Consider the following 26818-nt stretch of genomic DNA (forward strand, 5'->3'; position numbering starts at 1 on the left):
CAGTTTCTTGTAAAGTTTGTAGTCTGAATGTGTTGCAGGGCAGTTTGTGTTGAGGTTTGGCTACAAGTGTAGTTTGTGAGGTGGATATAGCTCAGGGCAGTTTTGAAGAAGTGTGAGGGTGGGAAGAGGGAGGGAGATTGCTCCTATCCATTTGGGAGTCTCCTAATTCATACTGAGGTGAGTACATTTGCTTGTCTGGTTGGGAGTAAGTGCAGCTCCCAGTTTAGTTTGTGAATCAGGCTATCCTCTTCTGCAGTTTAGGTGTGCCTCTTGTTACAAGTTCAGATGAGGGTGAACATGATTCATTGCTTGCACTTCATTTGGGAATCACACATTACTGCTGTCCTTAATACCGAGGGTCCCATGCATCCCTGCTGACAATACTGTGGGCCCTAACTATCAGTAACAGGAGATCAATAGGCCTGTGGTGTCAGTAGAAGGAGGTAATTTTCAAAACCATTTATGCATATAGAAAATGGAAGTTTTCTACAGAAATGGCTTATTATAAACTTGCAGAAAAGTGTAACCCCTCCTTCACAGGGAGGTCACCTTTGGTTGCTGCAGGGGTGGAAAAACCTGTATGCAGCCCTGGAACAGAATTCTTTCCACTGGGAAATAGCTATTGCTATGAGGCCCAAGGGGACTCTCACACACAAAAACAGAAGGGGTTCACACTCAGATTTTGTTCAGAATTATTTTAGAGTGCAGATTTCATAGTCCAGAAAGTCAGAGGAAACAATTCAAAATGGCACAGTCTAGAACTTATCACCAGAAAAGACTTCTTGATCACTCAGAAATTTCACAGTTATCACTCACAGTTCTCTTCACACCATACGTGAACACAATCCAAAAAAGATTTCTCCCTCTCAGGATCCCACCATGGCCCAGATTTTCCTTCAGGCCCAAGGTAAGACACCAAAGAAATCTCCTTTCCTGCAGTCATAATCCCAGCTGTGTGCTTCCCAAGACAGAAAAATTACCCTGATGATTGAGGGATCAGTTATCTCCAAGATGGCCCTTGGCTCATACCAGAAAAGCTCCCATTGCTTCTCTAGCAAATTTTCACAGCAATTCTACTAGCCCTGAATTCCTCAGAGGCTACAACTCCAAGACTGCAAACCTCAGTCTCAGAAATACATCTCAAATTCCTCCCTAGTGCTGTGGAAGCAGTATACATTCCTCCTTCAAAGTCCATCTCTAGATGGAGACCTCCTGGAACCTCCCCTTGCTGGAAAATTCTTAAGGTTAGAGATAAACACAATGTGAACATTATAGTAAGGCTTAAACTGATATCATGCATGCGTTGATGCATACAAAAACAAGCATTCTGGATGGTGGGTTGGGGATTTACATGCATTCTTTTTATTTTAAAAAGTATGTGAATGCATTATTAATATGCATTAATTACATCCTGCAAAGAACAGGGGTAACTTTGTATGTGTTTGCCAGGCATGGACCATTCCTGAAATGGAATCCCTAGGGTTCTGGAGCACCATTCTCCTAGGATTTACTATCTGCTCTTCTGGCGATTCTGTCACAATTAGCTCTCTGCTGGCTGTGTCATATGCTGCAGGTGCTTCTGTGTCCTGATTGGTCCAGCAGCCCAGATGGGCCAGGAGTATTTCTTCCCCAACTCTGGCTGTGCACTGGTTCATTATTATTTGAGAATATCTGTTTGCATCCCAGGGTTTATTCTGCTGTACTGCCTGCCTTCCGTGTTCCTGGATCCTTGCTCTAGTCTTTGCCTATCATGAGTTCCTGTTACATGGATTTCTTGAACTATGTAATTCCTAACCTTGCTTTTAGTTCCTTGAGCTATCTTTGTTTCCAGCTGTTAAGGTACACTGAGATCAAACTAATCTTGTTCAGCTTGTTTGCTTTTAGTGTACTTTTGGCAGGCTTTGCCAGCAATGAGCCACAAGGATCCCAGTACATGGAGGCTGCTCACATCTCAGCCCATGGCATATGCTGACAGCGATAGTTCAGATAATTTTCAGTTTCGACTTATTCACTTAAGTCCACTTTGAAAATGAACGTAACTTACATGTATTTTTGCAGACTTCCATATGCTGGCTGTTTGAAACCCTCCCTCTGTGCAATGAATAGCAGGATCCTGTTTGTGCTTGCAGGATCTTGGGCCCTGTGTGTTGATGTAGACAGCACAAGGGAACTTGAATGTCCATGCTAGGAGCACTGTGGTTGTTAGTTTCTAGCTCCATCAGTAGATAAGGATTTTGGATACTGCCATTGAGGAGAAACTGACCGGTGTTTTTTCTCCTTTTTCCCATAGGTGATCTATAAAAAATTCCAGATTCCTTGCCCCCTCCCCTCTCAGTCCTTGAATGGGACAATAAGTGGAAACCTCAGCTTGACATATGGAAACACAATCAGCCACCATAATGGGTATCCAGTCAGTGACTTGAAGGAAAGCTTGTGCAGTCCCAGGATGTTTACACTTAATTCCCAGGTGCGTGCAGGAAGCAGCAATCCATTTCTGTAGTCACAGAGAAGTCCTAATTTGCCCCCTTCTTCCCTAGTGATTTCTTCTCCTTTCCTTATACTTTCACTGGTAAATTATTTAATTTTTTTATTAAACATATTCCTTTTTGTGTATGTGACTCAGGGAAGCTTGCAATGAAAGGTAGCAGCTGATATTCCATTTAATTCACTAATGCTTGGCTTATCCTAGATAGAATGATTCTCTTTACTCTTTCTTTAGATCAGCCCAACTGTTAAGGTAAGAAGGGGCTTCTAGCAATTGTATTTTTAGACAGAGGATCTTTTGCGCTGACAATATAACAGTGTCCTCCTGAAAAAAAATGGGTCCGGAGTAACGTGCACGTAGCAGATGTGCAAACGTTCCAACGCACAAGTATATGCATGAAACTGTATATGAAATTGCACTAGCCACCATGCATACATACAAAACCATGTACTCAAAGAATTATAATTGTTGTGCCCTCTATTGCTTACCTTTTTTTTCTACCTGATTCAGCTCAGTTTGGAAAGATGGCTGCCTCTGCTTCTCCTCACCAACCCCTTCGGCGTTCTCAGTCCGGCATGGGCAATTGCATTTGCCATCTTTCTCCCGGAGTCACCTAGGGCACGCGCGCGCAGCCCCGTCCTTTACATGTGTCATGGCGGCTACCTCGGGGGCATCCCCACCGCATGACATCACATACTCTGGTATTTAATCTCTGTTCACGATTACAGATACGAGTTAGCAAGGAGTCCTCCATGCTGATCCCTTCTCATTACCAGATGCCTCCGCTCTGTGTTCTCTTGCTCCAGGACGACTTAGGTACCCGCTCCTCGGGGGCCTTGTCTTGCTCCTCTACACCCTCTGGGGTTATCTGCTACCAGCTAGGATGCTTAAGGTACCCGCTCCTCAGGGGCCTTGCCTCGCTCCTCTACACCCTCCGGGGTTATCTGCTACCAGCTAGGATGCTTAAGGTACCCACTCCTCGGGGGCCTTGCCTTGCTCCTGTTTACCCTCTGGGATTGCCTACCACCTTCAAGGATGCCTAAGGTACCCGCTCCTCGGGGGCCTTATTCGTCCCAAACCTCCGCTCCTCAGGGGCTCTCTGCCTCTACAACAGCCAGTATCAGAGTGAGTACTACCACTCCAGTTCTGTCTCTGCATTGTCTCATCTCTCTTCTCAGATCCTCGGCCTACCCCGCAACGCGGACCACTACCAGATCTACTCTCACTGGCCTTTCCATCTAGGCCTGGGTTCTCGGCCTACCCCGCTTCGCGGACCACTACCAAACCCATCTTCCTCACGGGACCTAGTGAGACTATGGAACTACCTTTTCCATCTTGCAGCCCTCAGAACGGATCATTGCCATCAGACATCTCCTCTTCTGGCTGGGAACACTACCCGTTCTTCGGATCACCATCTACATTGCAGAATAATAAAAACTATACTTCTGTGTCCATCTCTGCTCAGAGCTAACCTATTGCTGCAAGTCCCCGCAGGGCTCCTCCCTGTGGGAGGTGCCATCTCTTGCAGCGACCAAGGGCCCACGCTTCAATGTCCAAAATACAATAATTATACTGCTCACTGCTTTGCTAACAGGAGCCTCCAAATCATTTACCCTGGGACAAGGTATCTCTCATTTGCAATCTCATCTTCCCTGTTGTGGAGGGAGAGAGACCTTGGTCACTGCCCTACATCAGCAGCATTAAGTGATGACCTCCAGTGCAGTGTTCTTGGAGGGATAGCTGAATGTGGAATCTGTGACTGCTCCTCCGGACTTGGATATTTCCCTTACCCAGGAGGAAAGGGTGCCTCCTTCAGTGTTGAGCTGTGAAGATCTTCTAAGAAGTGGTGCAGAGTCTATGCCTGATGTAGGACACCAAGCAGGAGCAGAGCCCACAGCAGCTGCTCCATTGGGGAAACTGGTTCTCAGCCACAGATACCCAGAAGAGAACATCTGCAGGAGGTTTCAGCCTCAGATATAAAGGAGAAAGGTCAACATTTGGAGTTGGCTTCCATGATGCCTGATGTTGAAGTAAGGCCCAAGGCTATCAGTCTGAAGGGCGTTTGGGAAGCTATAATGAGTGTGGAGGAGTCTGTTAGCTCAGTTTCAGTTATTGCCATCTCAGTATCAAGACATACCAGGCAAAGTCAAAGAATTAGACATTACATGATTAGAGGATCAAAAGAAATGTATAGAAACTATTGAAGCTGTGTGGGGGAACTCAAGATAATGTTTTGTTAAAGATATATGATACATAATAAATAGGAAAACCTTGAAAATAAATCAGGAACAGAACTTTATGGTTAATTTCCCCAAATCAGCAACAACTCCAACTTTGCAGTTACTTCAACACTATTTTATAGAAATATTGAAGATGGTGAAGCATAGGGGGTAGACTCCAATCTTTCCCTCTTACCCCTGGAGTTCTCCTGTTTCAGCAGGTCCTATGGATCATTTTGTTGTTGAACCAGATTGCCAAGGTGTGAACCTCCATTAGAACACTGAAGGAGACAGGAGGCCCTCCAAGTGATCCCGGCATTGATGCATCTTTGAGCCCCAAGGATAGGGCAGCTCCATCACAGACAGCAGGAGAGGCTTCATCTGGGGCCCTGGCGCCGACAGATGATGAAGTTTTCAGTGCAGCTGGAGGGAGTGAGTTAGGGGGCCATGTACCCAGCTTCTCCAGCCCCCTGTGCGTCACCAGATTGGAGTTCCGCTGGAGGAGCAGGGGCTCTACAGCTTCAGAGTTGGTTATGGTATTGAGGAACTATGGTGGATAGTGGAAGCTCAAGAGAGGCTTTATCAGATATATGTCTGATCCTTTTACTTTGCCCCTTCCTAAACAATTTAATTTGGTGTCTATTTGGGAGGCTCTTGTGATAATGGGGCAATCCCTTTCTGTTCAACTTAAAAATGTTTCTTAGAAAATAGATCGTGCAGTGGCTGTGGTAACACAGCATGAAACGGAGATAAAAACTACCAAATCTTGGCTTGAGCAGTTCGAAAATAGTTTTTCTGAACAAAGGACTTTAATTGTTTCTTTTGTTAAGGATAACTTGTCAATCTCAAGGAAAATAGTTTTTGGAGAATATTCTAGACGTTGTAATCTGCGTCTCATAAATTTTCCTAGACTCCCCTCTGTTTCTCCTTTGGATTTATTTAAGAGATTCCTTTAAAGAAACTTTGAAGATTCCAGAGCAGAATATTCCTCCTATTAACAAGGATTTACTACGTACCACAATTTAAAAGGGAACTGGCCGAGGGTCAATGCATGGATTCACACCAAGAAATTGATTACCTAAATTTGACAGTTTTCTTGAAGAAATCTGAAAAGAAGGCTGTGGTATCTGCTACTTTGCTGGTGCCTTTAGCTTTGGTGTCAGAAAGTTGTTACTGTCTCTTTTCTTTATAATTAAAAATGTTTCTTTCTTAATTATAGTGTTGGGATGTTTCCTGATATACTCAGGAGCACCCCAAAGAGAAAAATAGGCAGTTTTTGTTGACATGTCTAGCTGTTTTGCAGATTAGTGTTTTAAAAAAAAAAATCTCTGCAAATGTATTGTTAAAATTTAATCTAACAAATGTCTTTTTGATCACTCCAAGCTTACTGCATTTCTAATTTCTAGTAAAGATCTGAGACCCCCGTTAGCTGAATCATCTGCAATAGAACCCGAATGAATATCTTATCTGTGCCTTTATTTGATTTAATAGCTTTGGCTTTGATTGTCGCTATGCTCTTTTTTTCTTTTGGGGTTATTTAAAAATTGCATGGTCATTTATGGAATCCTGTATTGTAAACTAGAACAGCAGTGTTTTGTTACTTAGGCTATTTACTTTATTTCCTGTTTATTTATATTGTGAAGCACCATTTTATTTCATTTCAAAATTTTGCTTGAGATATATATAGAGAGAGTGAGAGAGAGGATTCCAAATCTATATAAATAAAAATATAAATGTTCGTTTGTTCAAAATCTTAAATCTCCAAAAGTTCTTCACCGATTGCTTTGAAATGTTGACACAACGTTGCATTCGAATACGCGCGTGTTTTTATATACCTATATTATATAGATGTCACACCTGTGACAGGTAAAACCATGTTTTTTGGGAAAAACAACACTATCTGTTGGACTTTAAAGCAACACACACTAGCTACAATATAAATGGGCTCTTACCGACGGACCGCAAATGCGCAGTAGAGAGCAGCTCTACCACGCATGTGCGGACCATAGAGCTCTGCGCTACATGCTGGGTGTCACAGAGGGGAGGAGGAAAGGGCAGACAAGTTGCCGCTCCGAGAAACAGCTCAGCCCATTCCTCCCTCGCTGGGGAAGGGGGGAGGGAGCAGGGGCTGCCGGACAGTTACACACAGGAGGAAGAAAGGGTAGAAGAGTCGCCGAGCCAGTCCGTCCACCGCCGGGGAAGGGGGGGGAGGGAGTTGGGACGGCCGGAGCAGAGCTAATGCGCATTGTGAAATTAAACCAGACTGAGCCACGGCAACGCGTGGCCAGGTACAGCTAATTATAAATAAAAAGTTTTAAAAAAAATAGTGAAGATACCTAGAAATACCTGCCCACCTAATTACTCCTTTTACTAAGAAAGAATATAAGAAAATGCCATGCTGGATCAGACTAAGGTCCATTGAGCCCAGCATCCTGTCTCCAACAGTGGCCATTCTAGATCACAAGTACCCGGCTGATCACCAATAATTGATCTCGCTCCCAGGGATAAGCATTATTAGACTTCTTGGATGTTACTTAGTGGCTGGAAAAGGAGGAGACAGAGGTTACTACTTTGCCATCTTTGATTGTAAACTTTGTTCCAGGACAAAGTTTACAATCCCAGAAACTGGGAAAAAAAAATTTTCGTTATAAAGATGTACCTTTTCTGAATTCTAAAATTTGTATTTTTCCTGATGTGCTAGAGCAATGCAATGAAAAAGAAACAATTTCTTTTAATGCAGCCTCAAGATTTACAACTTGATTGCAATATCTGGTTACATTATCCCTGTAAATGAAAAGTCGAATTTCAGTCAGTGGGGTTTTCAATCCCCCTTAGCTTATTGCTTTGAGTTTGAAGAGCAGGTTGACTGGAAGTCCCACACTGCTTCTTCTCCTCATTCTTCTTCTGTTAGATAACTATGCAATAGAAAGACCTCTTTACTAAGTAGTTGTAAGACACAGCTTCAGTCCTTTCTCTTCTGTATGTAGGGACCTTGATTGTCAGGTTTTTCTCCCCCCCACCAGGAATTTATTAGTTTATTGTAATGAACAAAAAGGGGCAGAACAGTCAGTGGAAAGTCTTTTTTTTTTCCACTGATTTTTCTCCTATTTTATGATAAACACTGAAATTTACACGGAAATAAAATAAAAACTAAAAACGAAGGCCCCTCTCTATGTTTATTTTGTGTTTAGTTTATTATGTGGACTAGCTTTTGTAACAAGATGTTAATTGCCCTTTTATGTATTGCCTTTGTCTTGAATATTTTCTGTTACTGTTTTCTATGCAAGATATATCTTATTTTGTAGAATGAAAATTAATAAAGAAGAAATAGAGAGAGTTTTTATTTAAAAGCATTTTAAATGCCTTCCTGATGCCAAAACGTCACTCAAGGTGATATACATGTTGGGCTCGGGGGTGGACCCTTGTCCTGGGGCAAGGATAGAATGGCTCCTGAAAGGGAACAGGAGGTAACTGGCCCCAGGGGGCGGAGCACTGGAGGAGACAGAGGCTAGGTGGAGCTTCACCACTGGAAGCCCGAGGTCCCCCCGGGAGAAGCCTGTAGGGACCTGGGCCGCTTGGACTTAGGTGGGCCTTGCAGGGCCTCCTGGGAGTATGGAAGTCAGATGTGCCCACAGACACAGAAGGAGCGCGGTCGGGTTCGAGCTGGAGCAGGGAGAACCAGAACAGAGTTGATGATGACATGGAGAGGAACAGAGCCAGAATCTGGAGATGAGGTCAGGCAGGCAAAAGTTCAATGTCCATAGGTCAGTCCAAGGAGTGGTCAACAAGGCAAGGGTCAGATACCGGAGGTCAGATGAAGTCAGAGGCAAACAGAGGACTTAAGGCAGGCGAGCAGGTCAGGAGCAGGCTGAGGTCTTGAGGCAGGCGGCAGACAGGCGAGCGGGTCTGGAGCAAGCTGAGGTCGTAGGCAGACAGGTAGGTCAGGAATTAGCAGAGGTCGTAGGCAGGCAGCAGGCAGGCAGGCAGGTCAGGAGCAAGCCGAGGTCAGTACCAGAAGTCAGTCCGAGGGTACTACCTGGATAGACAGGCAGGACTTGGGAACATGGATGCAGGAACAAGACAGGAACAGAACTGGAACAGAAGGATCCTGGAACGAGACTAGGAACAAGCAGGAACAAGCGCAGAGACAATCTAGCATACAAGCCGACCCGATTGCCAAGGCAAGGAAGTGGAGGCAGGAACTTCCTTACATTGTTAGATCAATCAGGGCGCGCCTCGGCCCTACAAGTGTCCGGGTGGTCCGCACATGCGAGTAGGGGTGTGGCTAGCATGGCAGGAGACACCGAACCCCGGCGTGAGGCCTGGCGCTGTTGCGACCGTCACTGCCCGACGTCTTCAGTCCGCCCTTTTTAACTCTGTGGTGACTCCCTCCTGGGTTGAAGGACGGCTGGCTGCCGCGGCATCTCCCTGCTGTCTTTCTCCGGCGTCCCCGGGCCGGCTCGACGCTGCAGATCCGCCATGTAGCCTGAAGCCTAGGGCGCGTGCGCACGCTCCTAGTGAAGTACCAGCAAGGGTGCGAACCTCAAGGGCGTCCCCCTGGGATGACGTCATCCGCTTCCGATATTTAAAGGTCTCTGATATCACTACTAGTTGAGTTAGCAAGGGCTAAGGTTCAGATTGGGTTCCCTGCCTAAGCTACTCTGCCTCCTCGGACTTACCAGAGGTACCCGCTCCTCGGGGGCCTCGCTCTCTCTCTTTGTCTTTCAGGTTACAAATGGGAACTGGTACTCGCTCCTCGAGGGCCCTACTTCCTATCTAGCTGCTGATTCTCTTCTGCCTGGAAGTCATCATTATCTACATCATTGTGAGTTACCATCGCTCTCTCAGAGCTTTCCCTGGAACCAGGTACTCGCTCCTCGAGGGCCTATCCTTTCCAACTCCTGAGCTCCCTGAAACCAATTGTGAATGTTGTCATCTAGTTCTGTTCATGAATTCTGCATACCCTGCCTACTCACTGTCTACAGTTTCTCAACAGCTCAGCCATCCAGGGATCTCTGTTACAGTATCTGAAGGACTTCAGCCCTATGGGGCACTTCAGCTCACTACTGCCACCTCTGGTGGTTTCAAGATCTGTTTAATAAAAGAACTAGTGTGTGTCTGTCTCCATACTCTAAGCCTAGCCAGTGGTCCCTCTCGGGATCTTCCCCCGTGGGCGTGGTCATCTGCCACCTGCCCAAGGATCCACTTACTACTATCTCCGGCAGTCTATAACAACAGATTGCTAAAATCCGCCTACGGAATACATCAGATTGACGCTCCTCCCACCAGCATAGCAGATCATGACAAGCACGCAGAGGAAGGCCCGGCGACCACTGCTGCGGGACACCGGGGCCTAGCCGGGCTAGCAACTACTGCGAGGGAGGTCGTCCTGGGACCCGCTGAGGAACTATGCAGGTGAGTGGTCCCATGCGCGAGACGGCTGCGGGCGGGGCGGGGCCTACAGCTCTTCAGGATGCATTCTATGGAAGGTCTTCAGAAGATCCTTATTGAGGATGTTTTGGGATGGTTCCCACGAATTCTCCTCAGCCCCATAGCCTTCCCAGGCTAATAGATATTCCCACTTGCCTCGGTGCTGCCGGACGTCGAGGACCTCTCTTACCTGGAGAGACTTGTCTGGTTCTGCAGAGACACGCAGAGCAGGAGGGTCTTTTCGAGAAGGCGAGGAGAGAACCAATGGCTTCAACAGGGCCACGTGAAACGTGTTGTGGATAGCCAATGAATGAGGTAACTGGAGTTGATACGAAACAGCTCCCACTCTTCTGATTACTGGAAACGGTCCTATGTATTTGGGAGCCAGACGATGAGAAGGTAGCCTTAGGCGAATGTGTCGAGCACTCAACCCATACTTTCTGGCCTGGATGAAAGAGTGGAGTAGGTTGTCTGTGAAGATCAGAAGTGCATTTGGCGCATTCCGCAGCTTGCGCCAGTCACTCTTTTACTCGGGTCCACACGTGGCGAATGGTTTGAGCCATGGATTGAGCCACTGGAGACGGAACAGTCAAAGGTACAGGAAGAGGCAGTCGGGGCTGCCATCCGAAGACTACTGCAAATGGAGATGTGTCAGTAGCTGCTGCGACTTGAGCGTTATGCAACAGCTCGGCCCTGGGGAGGAGCTCTGACCAATTGTCTTCCTGATCATTAACGTAGGAACGTAGAAATGTCTTCAAGGTCCAATTGGTCCTCTTGCCTGCCCATTAGCCTGAGGATGGTAGGCCGACGTATAATTCAGGGTAATATTAAACTTTTGGGACAAGGAACGCCAATACTTGGTGGCAAACTGTGGTCCTCGGTCAGATACAATCTCCTTGGGGAGTCCATGAAGACAAAAGATATTCTTCAGAAAAAGTCTGGCAAGTTCCGGGGCTGAAGGAAGACCCGGCAGAGGGATAAAGTGTCCCATTTTCAAGAAGCGGTTGATGACGACCCATATCACTGTGTTATTCTAGGAAGCAGGCAGATCCGTGATAAAATCTGTAGAAATGCTGGACCATGGTTCAGTAGGAGCTGGGAGAGGCTGAAGCAAGCCCCAAGGCTTCCCTGTAGGTGGTTTTTGTTGAGCACATGTGGGACATGAGTCCACGTAGTTTCGGGAGTCTTGTATCATAGTAGGCCACCAATAATGCCGTCTCAGCATCTCCAAGGTCAGAGCATGACCAGGGTGGCCTGCCAGTTTGAAATCGTGAGTCCACCTTAAAACACGCCCACGTAACCGGCGAGGAACGATGGTCTTCCCAACTGGGACTGTGGTAGTCACAGCCAGGGAAATACAAGCAGGGTCAATGAACAAGCTGGGGACCTCTGGAATGTCCTCCAGCTCAAAGGATCTGGAGAGCACATCAGCGTGCAAGTTCTTAGAACCAGGATGGAAACAAAGGTTGAAGTTAAACCTCTTGAAGAACAAAGCTCACCAGGCCTGACGGGGATTCAGAAGTTGAACGTCTTTGAGATGTTCGAGGTTCTTGTGGTCCGTGAAGATGGTAAACTTATGTTGCACCCCTTCCAACCAAGGGCGCCACTCCTGAAGCTCCAATTTGACTGCAAGGAGTTTGCGGTCGCCAACAGTGTAACGTTGCTCCTTGGGAGAAAACTTATGAGAGTAAAATGAGCAGGGTACTAGCTTGCCTGTAGGAGAATGTTGACTCAGGATGGTGCTGACCGCTGAGGCGTTGACCTCCACAATAAATGGACATCTGGGATTGGGGTGGAAGAGACAGGGGCCAGAGCTGAAGGCCTCTTTAATTCTCTGAAAGGCAGCAATTGCTTTAGGTGTCCAAACTCTGGTGTTGGCCCCCTTCCTAGTCATAGCAGTGAGTGGGGCAACTATCAAAGAGTAATTCGCAATGAAGCTATGGTAATAATTAGTAAATCCTAGGAAGCGTTGTAACGCCCAGAGGCCTATTGGCTGAGGCCAGTCGTGGATTCCCTGAAGCTTCTCTGGGTCCATCGAGAATCCACGATCAGAGATGATGTATCCTAAGAAGGGTAAGCGGTTCCGCTCAAACAAGCATTTTTCTAACTTTGTATACAGGTGATTCTCCCTCAAACGTTGGAGAACAATGCGGACATGTTCACGATGTGACTCTATATCCTTAGAAAAAATCAGGATGTCGTCGAGGTAGACGACTACAAAATTGTACAGGAGATCTTGGAAGATTTCATTCATGAGGCACTGAAAGACGGCTGGGGCGTTACATAGCCCAAAAGCCATTACCACATATTCGTAGTGGCCATCTTTGGTATTAAACGCCGTCTTCCAGATATCGGGTTGAATGCGTACCAAATTGTACGCACCTCTCAGATCTAGTTTGGAGAAGATTCGTGCCCCTTCAAGGCGATCAAACAATTCGCTGATAAGGGGTAACGAGTAGCGATCCTTATGGGTTATCGCGTTGAGGCCCCTGTAATCAATACAGGGACGGAGTCCACTGTCCTTTTTCTTCACAAAGAAGAACCCTGCTCTTGCGGGGGAATCAGATGGACGAATTGTTATGATCTGGAAGGTGGACCCTTGGTCCGAGGTAGAGTTGGCACTACTTAAGAAAGTAAAAACCCTCCCAAGTTCCTACCGTCGGAAGGCAAGGCTGAACTCAGAAGATCTTGTGAAGTTAAAGAGGGGAATCTGGATGCAGGCGCCTCCTGCAGGTTGTGTGGTCCAGATAGCTGGTGCCTCCAACAGGTCGTGTGATCTAGATGGCTGGCGCCTCCAGCAGGTCGGGTAATCCAGATGACTGGCGCCTCCAGAAGGTCGTGTGCAGCTCTAAATCAAGCTTGAGAGAAGTCAAAGCCGGTCCCAGGGTCAAAGCCAAAGCGGGGTCAATAGCCAGTCCACAGGTCCAAACCAAAGGGTACTCCGCAGCCAGTCCAAGAGTCAAGACCAAAGGGTACTCCGCAGCCAGTCCAGGGGTCAATACCAAAGGAAATTCAGCAGCCAATCCGGGGGTCAATACCAGAATAAAATCATCAGCCAGTCCAGGAGTCAAGTATCAGAAATCCAAACAGCAAAACAGGAACAGAACACAGCAACAGAACACAGCACAAGAGCCAATAAGCCAAGGCAAGGTTTGAGGTGCAGACCTTGCCTTAAATAGTACCTCAGAAGGTGGAGCCCACAGGAAGGGGCCAATCCATATCCTGTTGTGGCTCCTTTAAGAAATAGCTTCTGCTGTGCGCACGGCTCTAGGGAGGCCCGGCGGGGAAGGAGTCAGAGGAGGAGCAGGAAGGCAGCCGATGCCGCGGCCATGATCGGCGGCAGCAGGAATCACCGCGAGGGGACCCAGCTGATGCCTGAGTGCAGTCAGCGTCTCGGCGGTCTGCCGCGTGGGTGAGTGTCTGGCCCCGGTCACAGTCTACCATGACCGGCGGCCATAACACGAATGAAGCCCTTTTCAAGATTCTCTTTAATATATTCCGACATGGCCTGGGTCTCAGGCTGAGACAACAGGTAGGTTCTGCCTTTGGGAGGCGTGGTGCCGGGCCGGAGTTCAATAGGACAGTTGAACTTGCATAATGGGGGTAAGGTATCTGCTTTCTGCTTAGAGAATACATCACTGAAGTCAGAGTACGGAGGAGGCAAACCTGGAAGTGTAACTGATTTCAAGACAGGTATCACGGGGGATACTGGATGCAGACAAGTCTTGTGGCATTTGGGACACCACTGCATCAATTGCAGGGACTGCTAATCGAATTGCGGTTCGTGGGCCTGGAGCCAGGGAAACCCCAGGATCACCGGATGGGTAGAGCTTTTTAGGACGTAGAAGGATGTTTCTTCCTGATGAAGAGTACCCACAGTGAGATGGATTGCTGCCACTATCTGGTGAGTAATGAGACCTGGAAGATGGTCCCCCTGGATGGAAGCGATCGAAGACTCACCTCAAGGGGATGAAGAGGTATTTTCAGAAGTTTGACATTGTCCGTAATGAAGCTACCGCTCGCTCTGGTATCGATGAGAGCAGTGGTCGCGAAGGTGTGGGCCTTAATGCCCAAGGTTACCGGAAGCAAGAGTTGAGGGCCATAAACAGTCGCCCCCAAGCTCGGGATCCCCGCCGAGCTTAGGCATTGCAGTTTCCTGGACAGACGGGGCAACACTGTAGACGATGTCCAGAAGTGCCACAGTAAAGGCAGAGCCCCCTCCTTTCTCTGATGGAGATTTTCAGTCAGAGATAATCGCCCGCGATTCACCTCTATGGGTTCCACGGGGGAGGAAGGTGGTAACACCGGAACCTTCACTGGAGAGTGGGATGCACTTGTGGGGCGTGGAGCCTTTACTTCTAGGTGTCTTTGCCGGAGGCGATGATCAATCCTACTGGCAAGAGAGATCAGGTCCTCTAGAGATGTGGGAGTCTCACGGACAGGGAGCTCGTCCTTTAGAGCACTAGAGAGTCCATCTAGGAAGATGGCTTGCAATCTTCTTGCCATGCAAATTCTGTGGCCAAGGTCTGAAACTCCACTGTATATTCGGAGAGGGTCCTTGACCCTTGACGGAGGTGAAGTAAACAATGACTGGCAACAGCCATACGACTTGCGTCTCCGAAGGTCTGCTTGAAGAGAATAATGAAGTCCGATAACTTGGAAAGAATAGGGTCAGAACATTCCCATAAGGGAGAGGCTCATGCCAGAGCCTTCCCTTCCAACCGGGACAGAATGAAGGTGACTTTAGTAATCTCCTTCAAAAACAATGAGGGTTGCAGTGCGAACTGCATAAAGCACTGATTAAGGAAGCCACGACAGAAGCGTGGATCCCCATTGTACCTGGGGGGTGCAGGAAGTGCCAAAGTTGCTTTGGGAAGCATCGTGGCTGAGAGGCCCACCAGATTGGTCATTGCTGTCTCTTGTAATTGAGAATGCAGTTCTTCCACCGAAAAGGCCAGCATCTCTAAAGCTTGATGATGTTGCTTTACCGTGGCGGCCAGTCCTGGTAGGGCCCTGGACGCGGGAGACTCCGCTGAGTCCATGGCCTTGGCAACCTGTTGTGCTCGGGGGTGAACCCTTGTCCTGGGGCAAGGATGGAATGGGTCCTGAAAGGGAACAGGAGGTAACTAGCCCCAGGGGGCGGAGCACTGGAGGAGACAGAGGCTAGGTGGAGCTTCATCACTGGAAGCCAGAGGTCTCCCCGGGAGGAGCCTGTAGGGACCCATGCCGCTTGAACTTAGGTGGGCCTCACAGGGTCTCCTGGGAGTATGGAAGTCCAGCATGCCCACAGACACAGAAGGAGCACGGTCGGGTTCGAGCTGGAGCAGAGAGAACCAGAACAGAGTTGGTGATGACAAGGCGAGGAACAGAGCCAGAATCTGGAGACAAGGTCAGGCAGGCAAAAGTTCAATGTCCATAGGTCAGTCCGAGGTGTGGTCAACGAGGCAAGGGTCAGATACTGGAGGTCAGATGAAGTCAGAGGCAAACAGAGGTCTTGAGGCAGGCGGCAGGCAGGCGAGCAGGTCAGGAGCAGGCTGAGATCTTGAGGCAGGTGGCAGAAAGACAGGTAGGTCAGGAACTAGCAGAGGTCGTAGGCAGGCAGCAGGCAGGCAGGTCAGGAGCAAGCCGAGGTCAGTACGAGGGTACTACCTGGGTAGACAGACAGACGAACACAGGAACAGGCAGGACTCAGGAACATGGATGCAGGAACAAGACAGGAACGGAACTGGAACAGAAGGATCCTGGAACAAGACTAGGAACAAGCGCAGAGACAATCTAGCATACAAGCTGACCCAATTGCCAAGGCAAGGAACTTCCTTATATTGTTAGATCAATCAGGGCACGTCACGGAACCAAGACCCGCCCTCTGCCCTACAAGTTTCCGGGTGGTCTGCGCACGCACGTAGGGGTGTGGCTATCATGGCAGGAGACTCCAAATCCCGGCGTAAAGCCTGGCGTACAGAGGAAGGCCCGGCAACCGCCGTCACAGGACACCGGGGCCTAGCTGGGCTAGCAACTACCGCAAGGGAGGTCGTCCTGGGACCCGCTGAGGAACTATGCAGGCGAGCGGTCCCGTGTGCGGGACGGCCACGGCGGGGTGCGTAACATAATAAAGTCATCATCAACAATAAAAATAAACAGCAGATATGCAAAAAAACCTCAGTAATCTAATGACATAACCACATAACGTGAACCGACAGAACTTTTCTAAACTAGACCAACTCTCTCTGTATAACCCTTACATTATGTAAAATGCAGTGTTCATAAAACATAGGAATAATTCACCTACTGGCATGAGGAGGACTCAGTAATGGCATCGGAGAATAACTTGAGGGAAAGGGGAGGCCCACACACACCAGTGGCTTGCTTTTTATGCCTTGCCATCATAAGCTAGGCAGTAATGGAAACCATTTAATGATGACTGCTGCACAAGAATGCACAGCCGAGATAAAGGGCTTTTGTCCATTTCACAGAGTTGACTAAGGTGAATGGATTATTCCTATCACTAAAGAGCAAACGATTTCAGAAAAACAGAACATGGAAGATTTCTTGGCTAGCTGAGATGGATTTGTCTTTATACATGTCTGAAGGCTTGAGAAAATATCAAGGGGCAGTAACTGAGCACGTTTAACCTTCTCAAAATTCACTTTTACTTTCTGGACATCACTGGTGGCTTCCTATCTTTGACTCTAGCCAAAGTGCACAAAGTCTTTGTGGTGTAATATAAGTTATCTTTCAACAAGCAGGGCTGAATTAGACATGACACATAGGTCGTGTCATCTGATGACTCCAAATGAATTAATATTTCTATCTCAGTAAAGCTTTATTACTGAACATGCATGAGAGTTCTCGGTCATGCACTACTTTGTGAAGTTCTCAGTTTTTCCTGGAGTGGGGCCTCCTAAGCTGCCTCCATGTCGAGTCAAGCAGGAGCTCTTGGGCAGGGCTCCCAAACTGTGGCACTGGGCTCCCGATACATCGCAGTTCTAGGGTTGAGCAAGATGCAGAAGTGTTCCATGCGGGAGCTGGCCATTTGCCCCTTTAAATGTGGCTTGTCAGCACTGAAAAATAAGCACCATTTTACTCAGTGCATATATCATTAGTGCCGTCACTGACAACAAATTCGTTCTTGAAGTCATCGATGCTCCGGTCTCCAACATCAATGTTCTGGTCTCCGGTGCCCTGGTCACACCAGTCCCTGGCACCATAGATGCACTCAATGCAAGAGTGGGAAGCACAATCAGAGCTGATGCAGGGTTGCGATTCAGGGGTTGGGGGGCCTTGAAGACACTTTATAGCTGCATTCTTCCATGTTGATGCCCTTGTCTCCATCACACCTCTTTTTTTCCCAGAACCCAAGCCTTCCAGAGCCCTGTCAATATCGATTGCCTGAAGCATTCTACTGGGGTCCTTCCCACTGAGGTTGGAAACTCTGGATCCTATCTTCTCCATTGTGCCTTTGGTCTCCGTGCTGCCCTCAGCACATGGAGCCTGGGAGAAGACTCCTCTTGGAGTCCAGTACATATTTCTCAGGAAGATGATCCTATATGAGTTTTAGAGGAGAATCTTTTCTCCAACTCTAGGCCAGAGGACACATCAGTCCATGGATCATGTAGCCAAATTGAAGACTTTCTTTACTTCATTGGCAGCCTATAACAAGGAGGGCACTGTTCAACCTCTCCTATTTATTTATTTATTTTTAGTTTTTATATACCGATGTTCCTGTATAGAATACATATCGCACCGGTTTACAGAGAACTGAACTGTCGCCTCAGGGGCGGATACATTGAAACAAGGTTGAAACTGAAACTTACAGAGAAACCAGTGGAATGCAATTCAAAAAATGATTAGCAAATGAAGTACAATTCAAAGCATATACAATTCAAATCATATTTACAGTGGGATTGGTGGACCAGCGTCTGTAAAGCTCGGTTCATCGGCTCTTAGCTCTCAGGGAACGCTTGGCTAAATAGCCAAGTCTTTAGCTTCTTTTTGAATACCAAAAGGCAGGGTTCTTGGCAGAGATAAGGAGGGAGCGAGTTCCAAAGTGAGGAACCAGCCGTGGAAAGGGCGCGTTTCCTAAGTGAGGTTTTTGCAGGCTGGGTTTGTAGCATATCCTTGTACGCTCTTCTGATGGGTCTCATGGTAGTGTGCTGCTGAAGTTGGAAGGTTAGGTTGAGGGGGGAGATGTGTAAGGCCTTATGGATCATCATGAGGGCTTTAAAAAGTATTCTGAATTTAATTGGCAGCCATTTAAGGTTCTGGAGGATAGGGGTGATGTGTTCCCTTTTATTGGTGTTTGTGAGGATCCTGGCCGTCGCGTTCTGGACCATATGAAGAGGTTTGATTGTGCTGGCGGGTAGACCCAGAAGGAGTGAGTTGCAGTAATCCAGTTTCAGGAGGATGATAGATTGTAGTACCAGGTGGAAATCTCGGAAGTGCAGAAGTGGTTTTAATTTTTTTAATACTTGTAATTTAAAGAAGCATTCCTTAGTGGTGTTTACGAATTTGCTTAGGTTGAGTTGGTTGTCTAGTAGCACACCAAGATCTCTTACATGCGTTGTGTGGTCGATAGATGTGATGGAGAGTTGGGAAGAAATTGGGGGGTTAAGCGGAATGCAGTTGTCTGGGGCTATTAGGAGGATTTCAGTTTTGTTGGTGTTAAGGACGAGGTTGAGGCTGGTGAGTAGGTTGGTGATTGCAGTGAGGCAGCTATTCCAGTAAGACCATGTTTTGTGGAGTGATTCAGCTATGGGGATGAGAATCTGTATGTCATCCGCGTATAAGAAGTGCGTTAGCTTGAGGTTGGTTAGTAGATGGCAGAGTGGGAGGAGGTAAATATTGACTAGCGTGGGTGACAGTGATGATCCTTGGGGTACCCCCAGATTTGATCTGATAGGGTGTGACTCTTTGTTGTTTATCCTGACCTTGTAGAACCTGTTTTCAAGGAATGATTTGAACCAGTTGCCGATCCTGTGATACCGATGTCTGCTAGACGCTGTAGAAGGGACGTGTGGCTCACGGTGTCGAACGCTGCGGAGAGATCCAGAAGTGCGAGTAGGAATGGTTGACCTTTTTCCAGGTTAAGGAGGATGGTGTCCGAGAGCGTGGCTAGTAGTGATTCGGTGTTCAGGGCCTTTCGGAATCCGAATTGATTTGGGGTGAGGATGTCATTTTCTTCTAAGTATTCTGATAGGTGTCTGTTTAATATCTTCTCCATGAGTTTGGTGATCATTGGGAGGTTAGCTATGGGGCGGAAGTTGGCTGGGTCTGAGGGTGGCAGGTTGGGTTTCTTTAGGAGAGGTTTGAGCATTGCAAGCTTGAGTTGGTCTGGGACATGTCCTTGAGACAGTGAGCGCAATTTATGATGGCTGCTACTGGTTTGGCGATGATGTTTGGAATGGAGAAAAACAGGTTGGACAGTATGTGATCTAAAGGATGAGATGAAGGTTTCAACTTCTTAAGGATGTTTTCTATTTCTAATGGGGATGTCAGCTCGAAGGTGGTAAGGGTAGCTGGAGTTGAATTTTGTTGCTGGAGGGTTGAGTGCGTGAGTTGGGAACTGGTGGGGGATAAGTAATTAGGATGAGGAGAGGGCCCTGTGAGGGGGGCGATAAGGGTGGCAATTTTTCTCTTAAAGTAGTCTGCCAGTTCATTGGCCTTGTTGGTAGCTTGGTCGTCTGGGATGAGGGGAGTAGCTGGTTTTGTGAGGGCTGATACGTAGGAAAACAATTCTCTGGAGTCAAAGATAAAGTGGTGGATCTTTTTAGAGAAGAATTCTTTCTTGGTTCTGTTGATGACACTTCTGTAGGCATTTAGGCAGGATTTGAAGGCAGAGAGGGTCGTTGTGAAAGGGTTTTTACGCCACCTGTGTTCTTTACATCTGAGCTCCTATTTGAGCGACTTCAGCTCGGGGATGAACCAGGGTTTCCTGTTGTCCTTATCCGGATGGAGAGTTTTCGTGGTCATGGGGCACACTTGATCTGCGACTTTGTTGGTGATGTTAATCCAAGATGTAGTGGCAGTGTTGACGTCAGATAGGTCGAGGTGAACTAGTTCCTTGGAAAGATGCAAGCTGAGAAGTTCCCCGGAGCAGGGTTTCCTGACGGATACTGAGGTTAAATGGGTTGCTTGGGGAGGGTGCTCCTTGATCTCTAGAACCGTGGAGATGATTTGGTGGTCCATCCAAGGGACTGGTGAGCATGTTGGGTTGGTGTGGGGGGATATTCCATCATTTATGAAGATGAGGTCTAAAGTGTGACCTGCTTTGTGAGTAGGATTGTTAACGATTTGTCTGAAACCCATGTGGCTGAGTGTGGTGAGTAGGGTTTCGCAATTTGTGGAGCATGGTTGAGCGTCAACAACCTGTCTAGAATGTTGAATTTATTCCCTCAAGGGGAGTCCATTCTGCAGGCCATCCCTCTCTGCAGAGGAGTCCAGACAGAATTCTAGGGATGGAGCACAGGGTACCACTGACTCTGATATGCCGCAGGAGTTTTCTCCTCTGAGATGAATGAGGACTTTGCCTTGATCATCATCATCTTCAGCAGGGTCATGGGTTTGTATCCCTCCACCTCTCAGGTCAGAGGAAGGGTCTACAGGCTTCCTCTCACACCTCTTACCTGATCTGCTGAAGTATTCATCTCCACCAGAATATCTCTCATACTCCACACTCTTAGAGAAGCTGGATAAGGCAATCAGTGTCAATGGCCATAAGGACAAAGATCCCTGCCCCAAGGAATTTGAATTACTTCAGATTTTGGAAATTCCTTCCAATCTAGTAGAAATCCCAGTTCACTGAATCCTGCAAATGAGAGTGTGGCATAATCTGGCCTCCTGCCTCACAGTAGCGAGGAAATGAGATCTCAAAGTTTAGCAAGTTCTTGGGTTTGGCATAATCCAACTGCCACATTAGTTTGTGATAGTGGAGTCGGTACTGATGCAGGCTAAAAAAAAACCCCCAGAATTTCTCTAATACATCCTCAGATAAGGACCTCAGGTTGTTGGACAATTTCAGGAAGAGAGTCTTTCAGAGCTTGATGCTCAAACACCCACATTTCATTTCACTAACTTTATATGGTATAATACATGACTGCATCGATGGCAGCATCCATTGGAGCACACTGGATAGACTGGTTGACAGCCAGAAACCTGTGTAAGGACGTTTATAATGTCCCATGTCCTGGGGATGTCTCAAAGTGGAGCTGCTTCTCAGCCAATGGGTGATAGAATCTGTCCCTCCCAAAGATCACAGCAAGGGGTTCTATTTCCACTATTTTTTACCCCAGGAAGTCCATGGTGGTTGAGACCTATACTGGATTTACAAAGATTGAGCAAGAGCCTGTTGCAGGAGAAATTCAAGATGAACGCCCTCCATCCCATCCTTCCCGTCATCCAATACTGAATGTGAACCCTGGAACTGAAGGATATGCATACTCATATTCCCATCCACCCATCTCACTGAAATACCTAAGATTCATAGTGGATTCTTTTCACTACAATACAGGTTCCCCCCTTTGGCCTTTTGGTTGCCCAAGGGTCTTCATTAAATGCCTAGAAGTGATGGTGACACTTTCATCATCAGGGTATTTGTTTCTTCCCTTACCTGCATTACTGGCTATGAAAGGACATACTCAAGCAGGGGTGTTGGACTTCCCACAGAAGATGATCCAACTCCTTCAGTCACTAAGTTTCATAGTCAACTTTGCCAAGTCGAACCTCGTCCCTGCCCAGATAATTAAGTTCATTGGGGCATGGATAGAATAGTCAGTATAGAAAGCATTTTTCTCATCCGAACAGGTGATTTGCCTTCGAGCACACTTCCAGAACTTGCTGCAGCATGATCAAGTCCCAGCCCAAGCAGTACTGGTTGCCCTCAGGCACATAACAGCAGCAGTGCATGTGGTCCCATGATGTGCCTGAACATGATAGCTCTCCACTGGGGCATCTGATCTTATTGGGATCAGCTGTGTCAGTTCTTGGAACTACAAAGATGAAAACATTCCAACATTGGTGGCTGAAACTCTGGCTGCTCAAAACAGGTGCCCCTCTTGGAGTCTACTTTATCAAGTAATACTAGTGACAGATGCATCTACCAGACAGTGGGGCAACATATAAAACAAAATGTGGTTCTCTTACCTCAAGTTATCAGTGAATCCACAGATCCTTATGGGATCCGATCTAACTCAAGAGGAGGGTTGTCTGTCATTTGAGTCTCCTCTTCCTCAACTTGACAGCGTGGATATTGAGTGCTTGATAGTCTCATTGTTGTCACTATCTAAGGTTTAGGACATTGTGATTTCAGCCAGGAAGCCATCTACCAAAAGAGCATATAGCTTTAAATGGAGGTATTTCTCATCTTGGTGTCAGGCAAGCTCCCTGAACCCGTTTGCCTTGAACCAAAGGATCTGCTTCATTATTTGATCTCCCTCTCCTTTTTGGGCCTCAGTACATCATCTGTCAAGGTGTTTTTCGGCAGTATTGCTGCTTACCATCCTCAAGTGAATGGAAAGCCAATCTCCATCCATCCTCTGGTTATCAAGATTCATGAAGGACTTGTGGCATACGAGACTTCTGTTTTGAAGCCACCCATGCTATGTGATCTTAAAGTCATCTTAGCATAACTGATAAAACCCCCTTACAAGCAGCTGGAATTGACTTCCTTGCAGTTTCTAAAATCAAAAGTACTATTCTTAGTCGCCATCACTTCAGCTAAAAGAGTCAGTGAGCTACAAGTTTTGGTTTCATACTCTGTACCTACATTTTTTCCACAAGAGGGTGGTGCTCTGCATTCATTCCAAGTTTCTCCCTAAAGTGGTTTTTCATTTGACTCAAGCAATTGTTTTGCCATGTTCTTTCCATGACCTCATGTGCATAAAGGGGAGAAGGCCCTCTCTTCAATGGACTTTAAAAGGACCTTAGCCTATTACCTGAAGAGAACTCAAATGTAGTGTAAGTTTTCTCAACTAGTTGTCTCTTATGATCCTAACAGATTAGGCATGGCTGTTGCTAAGTGCATATTGTCTAACTGGCTAGTGGACTGTATCATGCATTGCTATGTTCTTGCTGACTTTCAGATCACAGACCTAGTCAAGGCTCATCAAGAAAAAGAGCCATGGCTACTCACAGAAGAGCTGTCTCAATCGAAGATATCTACAAAGCTGCAATTTGGTTGTCTGTACATACTTTCACATTCCACTACTCTCTAGCCAATCTCTCAAGAAGTGACAGTAACTTTGGGCAAGCAATTTTGCGCAGCCTGTTAACCCAGTAGTCCACTATCCATTGGGGTGGGGGGGGGGTGTCCAGGTTGCATATTCAATAAGGGGTAGATTTTAAAATGGACGTGGCTATTTTATAACATGCGCACATCGATGCGCGCCTGTTAAAAAAAAAAAAAAACAAAAACAATTCCCGTGCACACACGTGCTGGATTTTAATGTCCACACACACATGTGCAGGCAGGTGGCCTCCTCTGCACATGGGGGAGAGGGGAATTTTTCAGTTACGCTAGGAGACATGATTGGGCTTTTTCCCAGTTCCCTCCCAGTCCATGCCAATTAGGGAGCGGACTGGGTGGGAACTTCCCTACCTAACCTTCCTTTTCCTCTCTCCACTCAGACCCCTAAATCTACCCTAGCTAACCCTTTTTTTTTTGTTTGTTTTATTAACTTACCTGCTTTGATGAGCAGAAGTAAGTTATGCGCGCCGGCCAGCTGCCGGCGCCGCTTCCCCAGGACAGCGTCTAATGGTGCAATCCCGGCCCACCCCTTTCTTCTGGCCCAGCACTTCTGCGCATATCGGGGGTTACGCTAGTGGCCGAGCCCTTTCGAAAATGCGCACGGCATGCGAAAGGCCCACACACACACACACATGACCCCTGAATTTTACGCACGCAGGGCTTTTAAAATTCAGACTTAAGTGCTCTGGCACGCAAACTTTGGGACTTCCCCACATCATGGCTAATTTAGCCCTACTTGTCAATGGAGAAAAAAAGGTTTGCTTACTTTAAACAGGATTCACTGTAGACAGTAGGATGAATTAGCTGTGCTTAATAGCTGCCAACCCCCTAGAGAGTCAACTACCTCACTAAAACTAAGGTCTGCAATCAATTGAGGGGGCTCATTAGGTAGCCTGCATGTGGGAACTCCCGTGCATGCTCAGTTGTAAAACTCTAGTGATTTAGAGAGATGGGTCTGTTAGGCACCATCAGATGACATCGCCCACGTGTCATGGCTAATTCATCTTACTGTCTACGGAGAACCCCATTTACAGAAAGCAAACTTGCTCTTCATGAATCTGTGTTAGTAATGCTGAACCATTCAGCTCTGGAGATGGAGGGCAACTTTCAGACTGCCCACAGAATTGCAAGGTCCACAGCTACCCTACCTGTAGACATTGAGCCAATTTTCAAAGGCAAAATTTTTCCTTTGAAAAATGCTTAAGAAAAAAAGTGCCCACGCCACTTTGCACCTCCGTTTTGTGCAGTTACTTTTTCCAGAAAAAAAAAGTTATATGCACACTTGCAAGCCTTTCCCAACCCTGCCCCCTTGGAATGCCTCCGTTTGATGGGAGTAAAATATATGCAGCAGTGGCACTCCGCTCATAACTTTACCCACATACAGGGTGAGTATTTCTCAAAGACCCCATTTCCGCAGCTAAAGCACGGTTTTACCCACGGAAATGGCTTTGAAATTTGCCCTGGAAAGGCTTTCTTTCTCTCTCTGCCTCTCCTTTTGAGGTAAAAGATTCAGGACCTTTTTCTCTAATCCCTCAAAATCAACCAGAAATCAATCCGAGACGTTTTTCCATCTTGTTTAGAATTAGTACGCCCTGTTGCCATTCCTTTTATCCACAAGCCAAACACAAAATGGAAAGTGTGAAGAAATAATTAAATATTTACTGGAACATTAATGACAGCTGGCCAACCCTGACTGTTTGTTTGTTTTTCATTTTCAGACGGCGTACACTATCCCCATTATGGCATTTGCTTTCGTCTGTCACCCAGAGGTCCTTCCCATTTACACTGAATTGAAGAAGTGAGTTGTCATGGGCCTGCCGGGTTTTCTGTTCCTGTCTCATAGTTACTGTTTTTCTTTAAGGCCGGCAGCACACTGCACTGAAGATTATTGCAGCTAAACTCGCTCAGAGGCCGATAGATTAAGCTGTCATTTAATGGTGTTCTAATGCATTTGCAGTTTAAAAAAAAAAAGCACTTTAACCTAAAAACATATATAAAAAAATGCTTCGTGCAAATAAAAACATGATTTATGCAAATAAAACATGTTTTCCGTGCAGAAAACATTTCATGTGAACTTAAATCATATTTTATGCTTAGAAAAAATTATGACATCCATATTCATAATTAGCCAGAAACTTATCTGACTAACTTAGCCTATATATTTAATGATGCAGCTAAATAAGAGCCAGATAGCTTATTCAGCTAACTCAGCTCCTCCCCATTCCAATGCATTTTCTCTCCAACCACTTAGCTGGATATATACTTAGCTGGATAAGTATTTATCCAGCTAAGCAGTGGCCGCCAACTGCAGCCAAATATTTAAAGCAAACTACTTAGTCTTTATTTGTCTGTACATAAATTGCAAATAAAAGACCCCTCTATGACCAACTCCAAGTCCAGCCTAATAGACTTATACTAGCCCTAAGAACTTTACTCCCAGGCCATTCTCCCCTCACAAAAGCCCAGAGGGGGCAGTGACTGGCATGCAGATTCTATCAGAGCATCACATCACTAGAAGGGAGGGGATATGGGGTGGCAGCGGTAGCAGTCAGCCTTTGAAGTTCCCAGGTAGGATTGGCAATCTGTAAGGCCCATGCAATACTGACACACAATTGTTATGGTTAATGGTGTTTGGGTGGATCCTTGGACACTGTGGCAGCTGACCACGCCCACGGGGGGGGGGGGGGCAGTCCCGTGAGGGACCACAGTGTCCGGCTAGACTCTGGACATACGAACACAGATTTGAATCTTTTATTAAACAGTTTGAATGACCACCAGAGGAGGCGGTAGTGAGTAGTGGTTGTAGAACCCGGCTGGGCGCGTCTCTCACAGAACGCTGGAACAGCGGATCCTCTGCAAGGCAGTGCTGTAGTGGAAAGAGACAGAGTTATGAGCACACAATAAGAATAACATTCAGAGTCCTAATGTAGAAATAGGAGAAGCTCAGAGACAGGGAGGCAGGCCCTCGAGAAGCGAGTACCTGATCCCTTATAGCAGTGAGACTCAGTTGTATTGTACTCATTTAGAAGTAACAGAGATTCCACTAGACAAAAGGTATGGCACCGGAGCAGAGGGCAGGCCCTCGAGGAGCGAGTACCTGGTTCAGTGAAGCAGTACTGTGGATAGAGATGGTTTCTGTACTCACTGATGGTAACTATAAGTTAGTTCTTCCAAGTAGAAGGGTAGAGGTTGCAGGCAGCAACTCAGGGAACATGTGCCCTCGAGGAGCGAGTACCGGTTTCCTGATAGCATCTGAAAGAAGCAAAGAGGCCCCCTAGGAGCGGGTACCCCGTTAGAGAACCCGAAGGGTAGTAAGAGTTTCAGATAACGCTGGAGTGGCAGAGTAGCTTAGGAATGGAGAGCTAATCCCATCCGTACGAATCCTGTTGCTAACTCAGAGCTAGCAAATGCTGTAGGCAGATATACCCGGAAGTCGTGACGTCA

General features: G+C 46.9%; 1 protein-coding gene across 1 annotated transcript in view; it reads left to right on the top strand.

Annotated features, from left to right (window-relative positions):
• Positions 1-26818, top strand: part of LOC115089379 (sodium-coupled neutral amino acid transporter 3-like) — an 89624-nt gene that overhangs the window by 32881 nt on the left and 29925 nt on the right. Inside the window, exons 5-6 of the mRNA XM_029597470.1 lie at positions 2291-2467; positions 25093-25172. Coding sequence (XP_029453330.1) covers positions 2291-2467; positions 25093-25172 — 257 coding nt within the window. The remainder of the gene's footprint in view (positions 1-2290; positions 2468-25092; positions 25173-26818) is intronic.

This window comes from Rhinatrema bivittatum, chromosome 4 (genome assembly GCF_901001135.1).
Source record: "Rhinatrema bivittatum chromosome 4, aRhiBiv1.1, whole genome shotgun sequence".
Taxonomy (NCBI): domain Eukaryota; kingdom Metazoa; phylum Chordata; class Amphibia; order Gymnophiona; family Rhinatrematidae; genus Rhinatrema; species Rhinatrema bivittatum.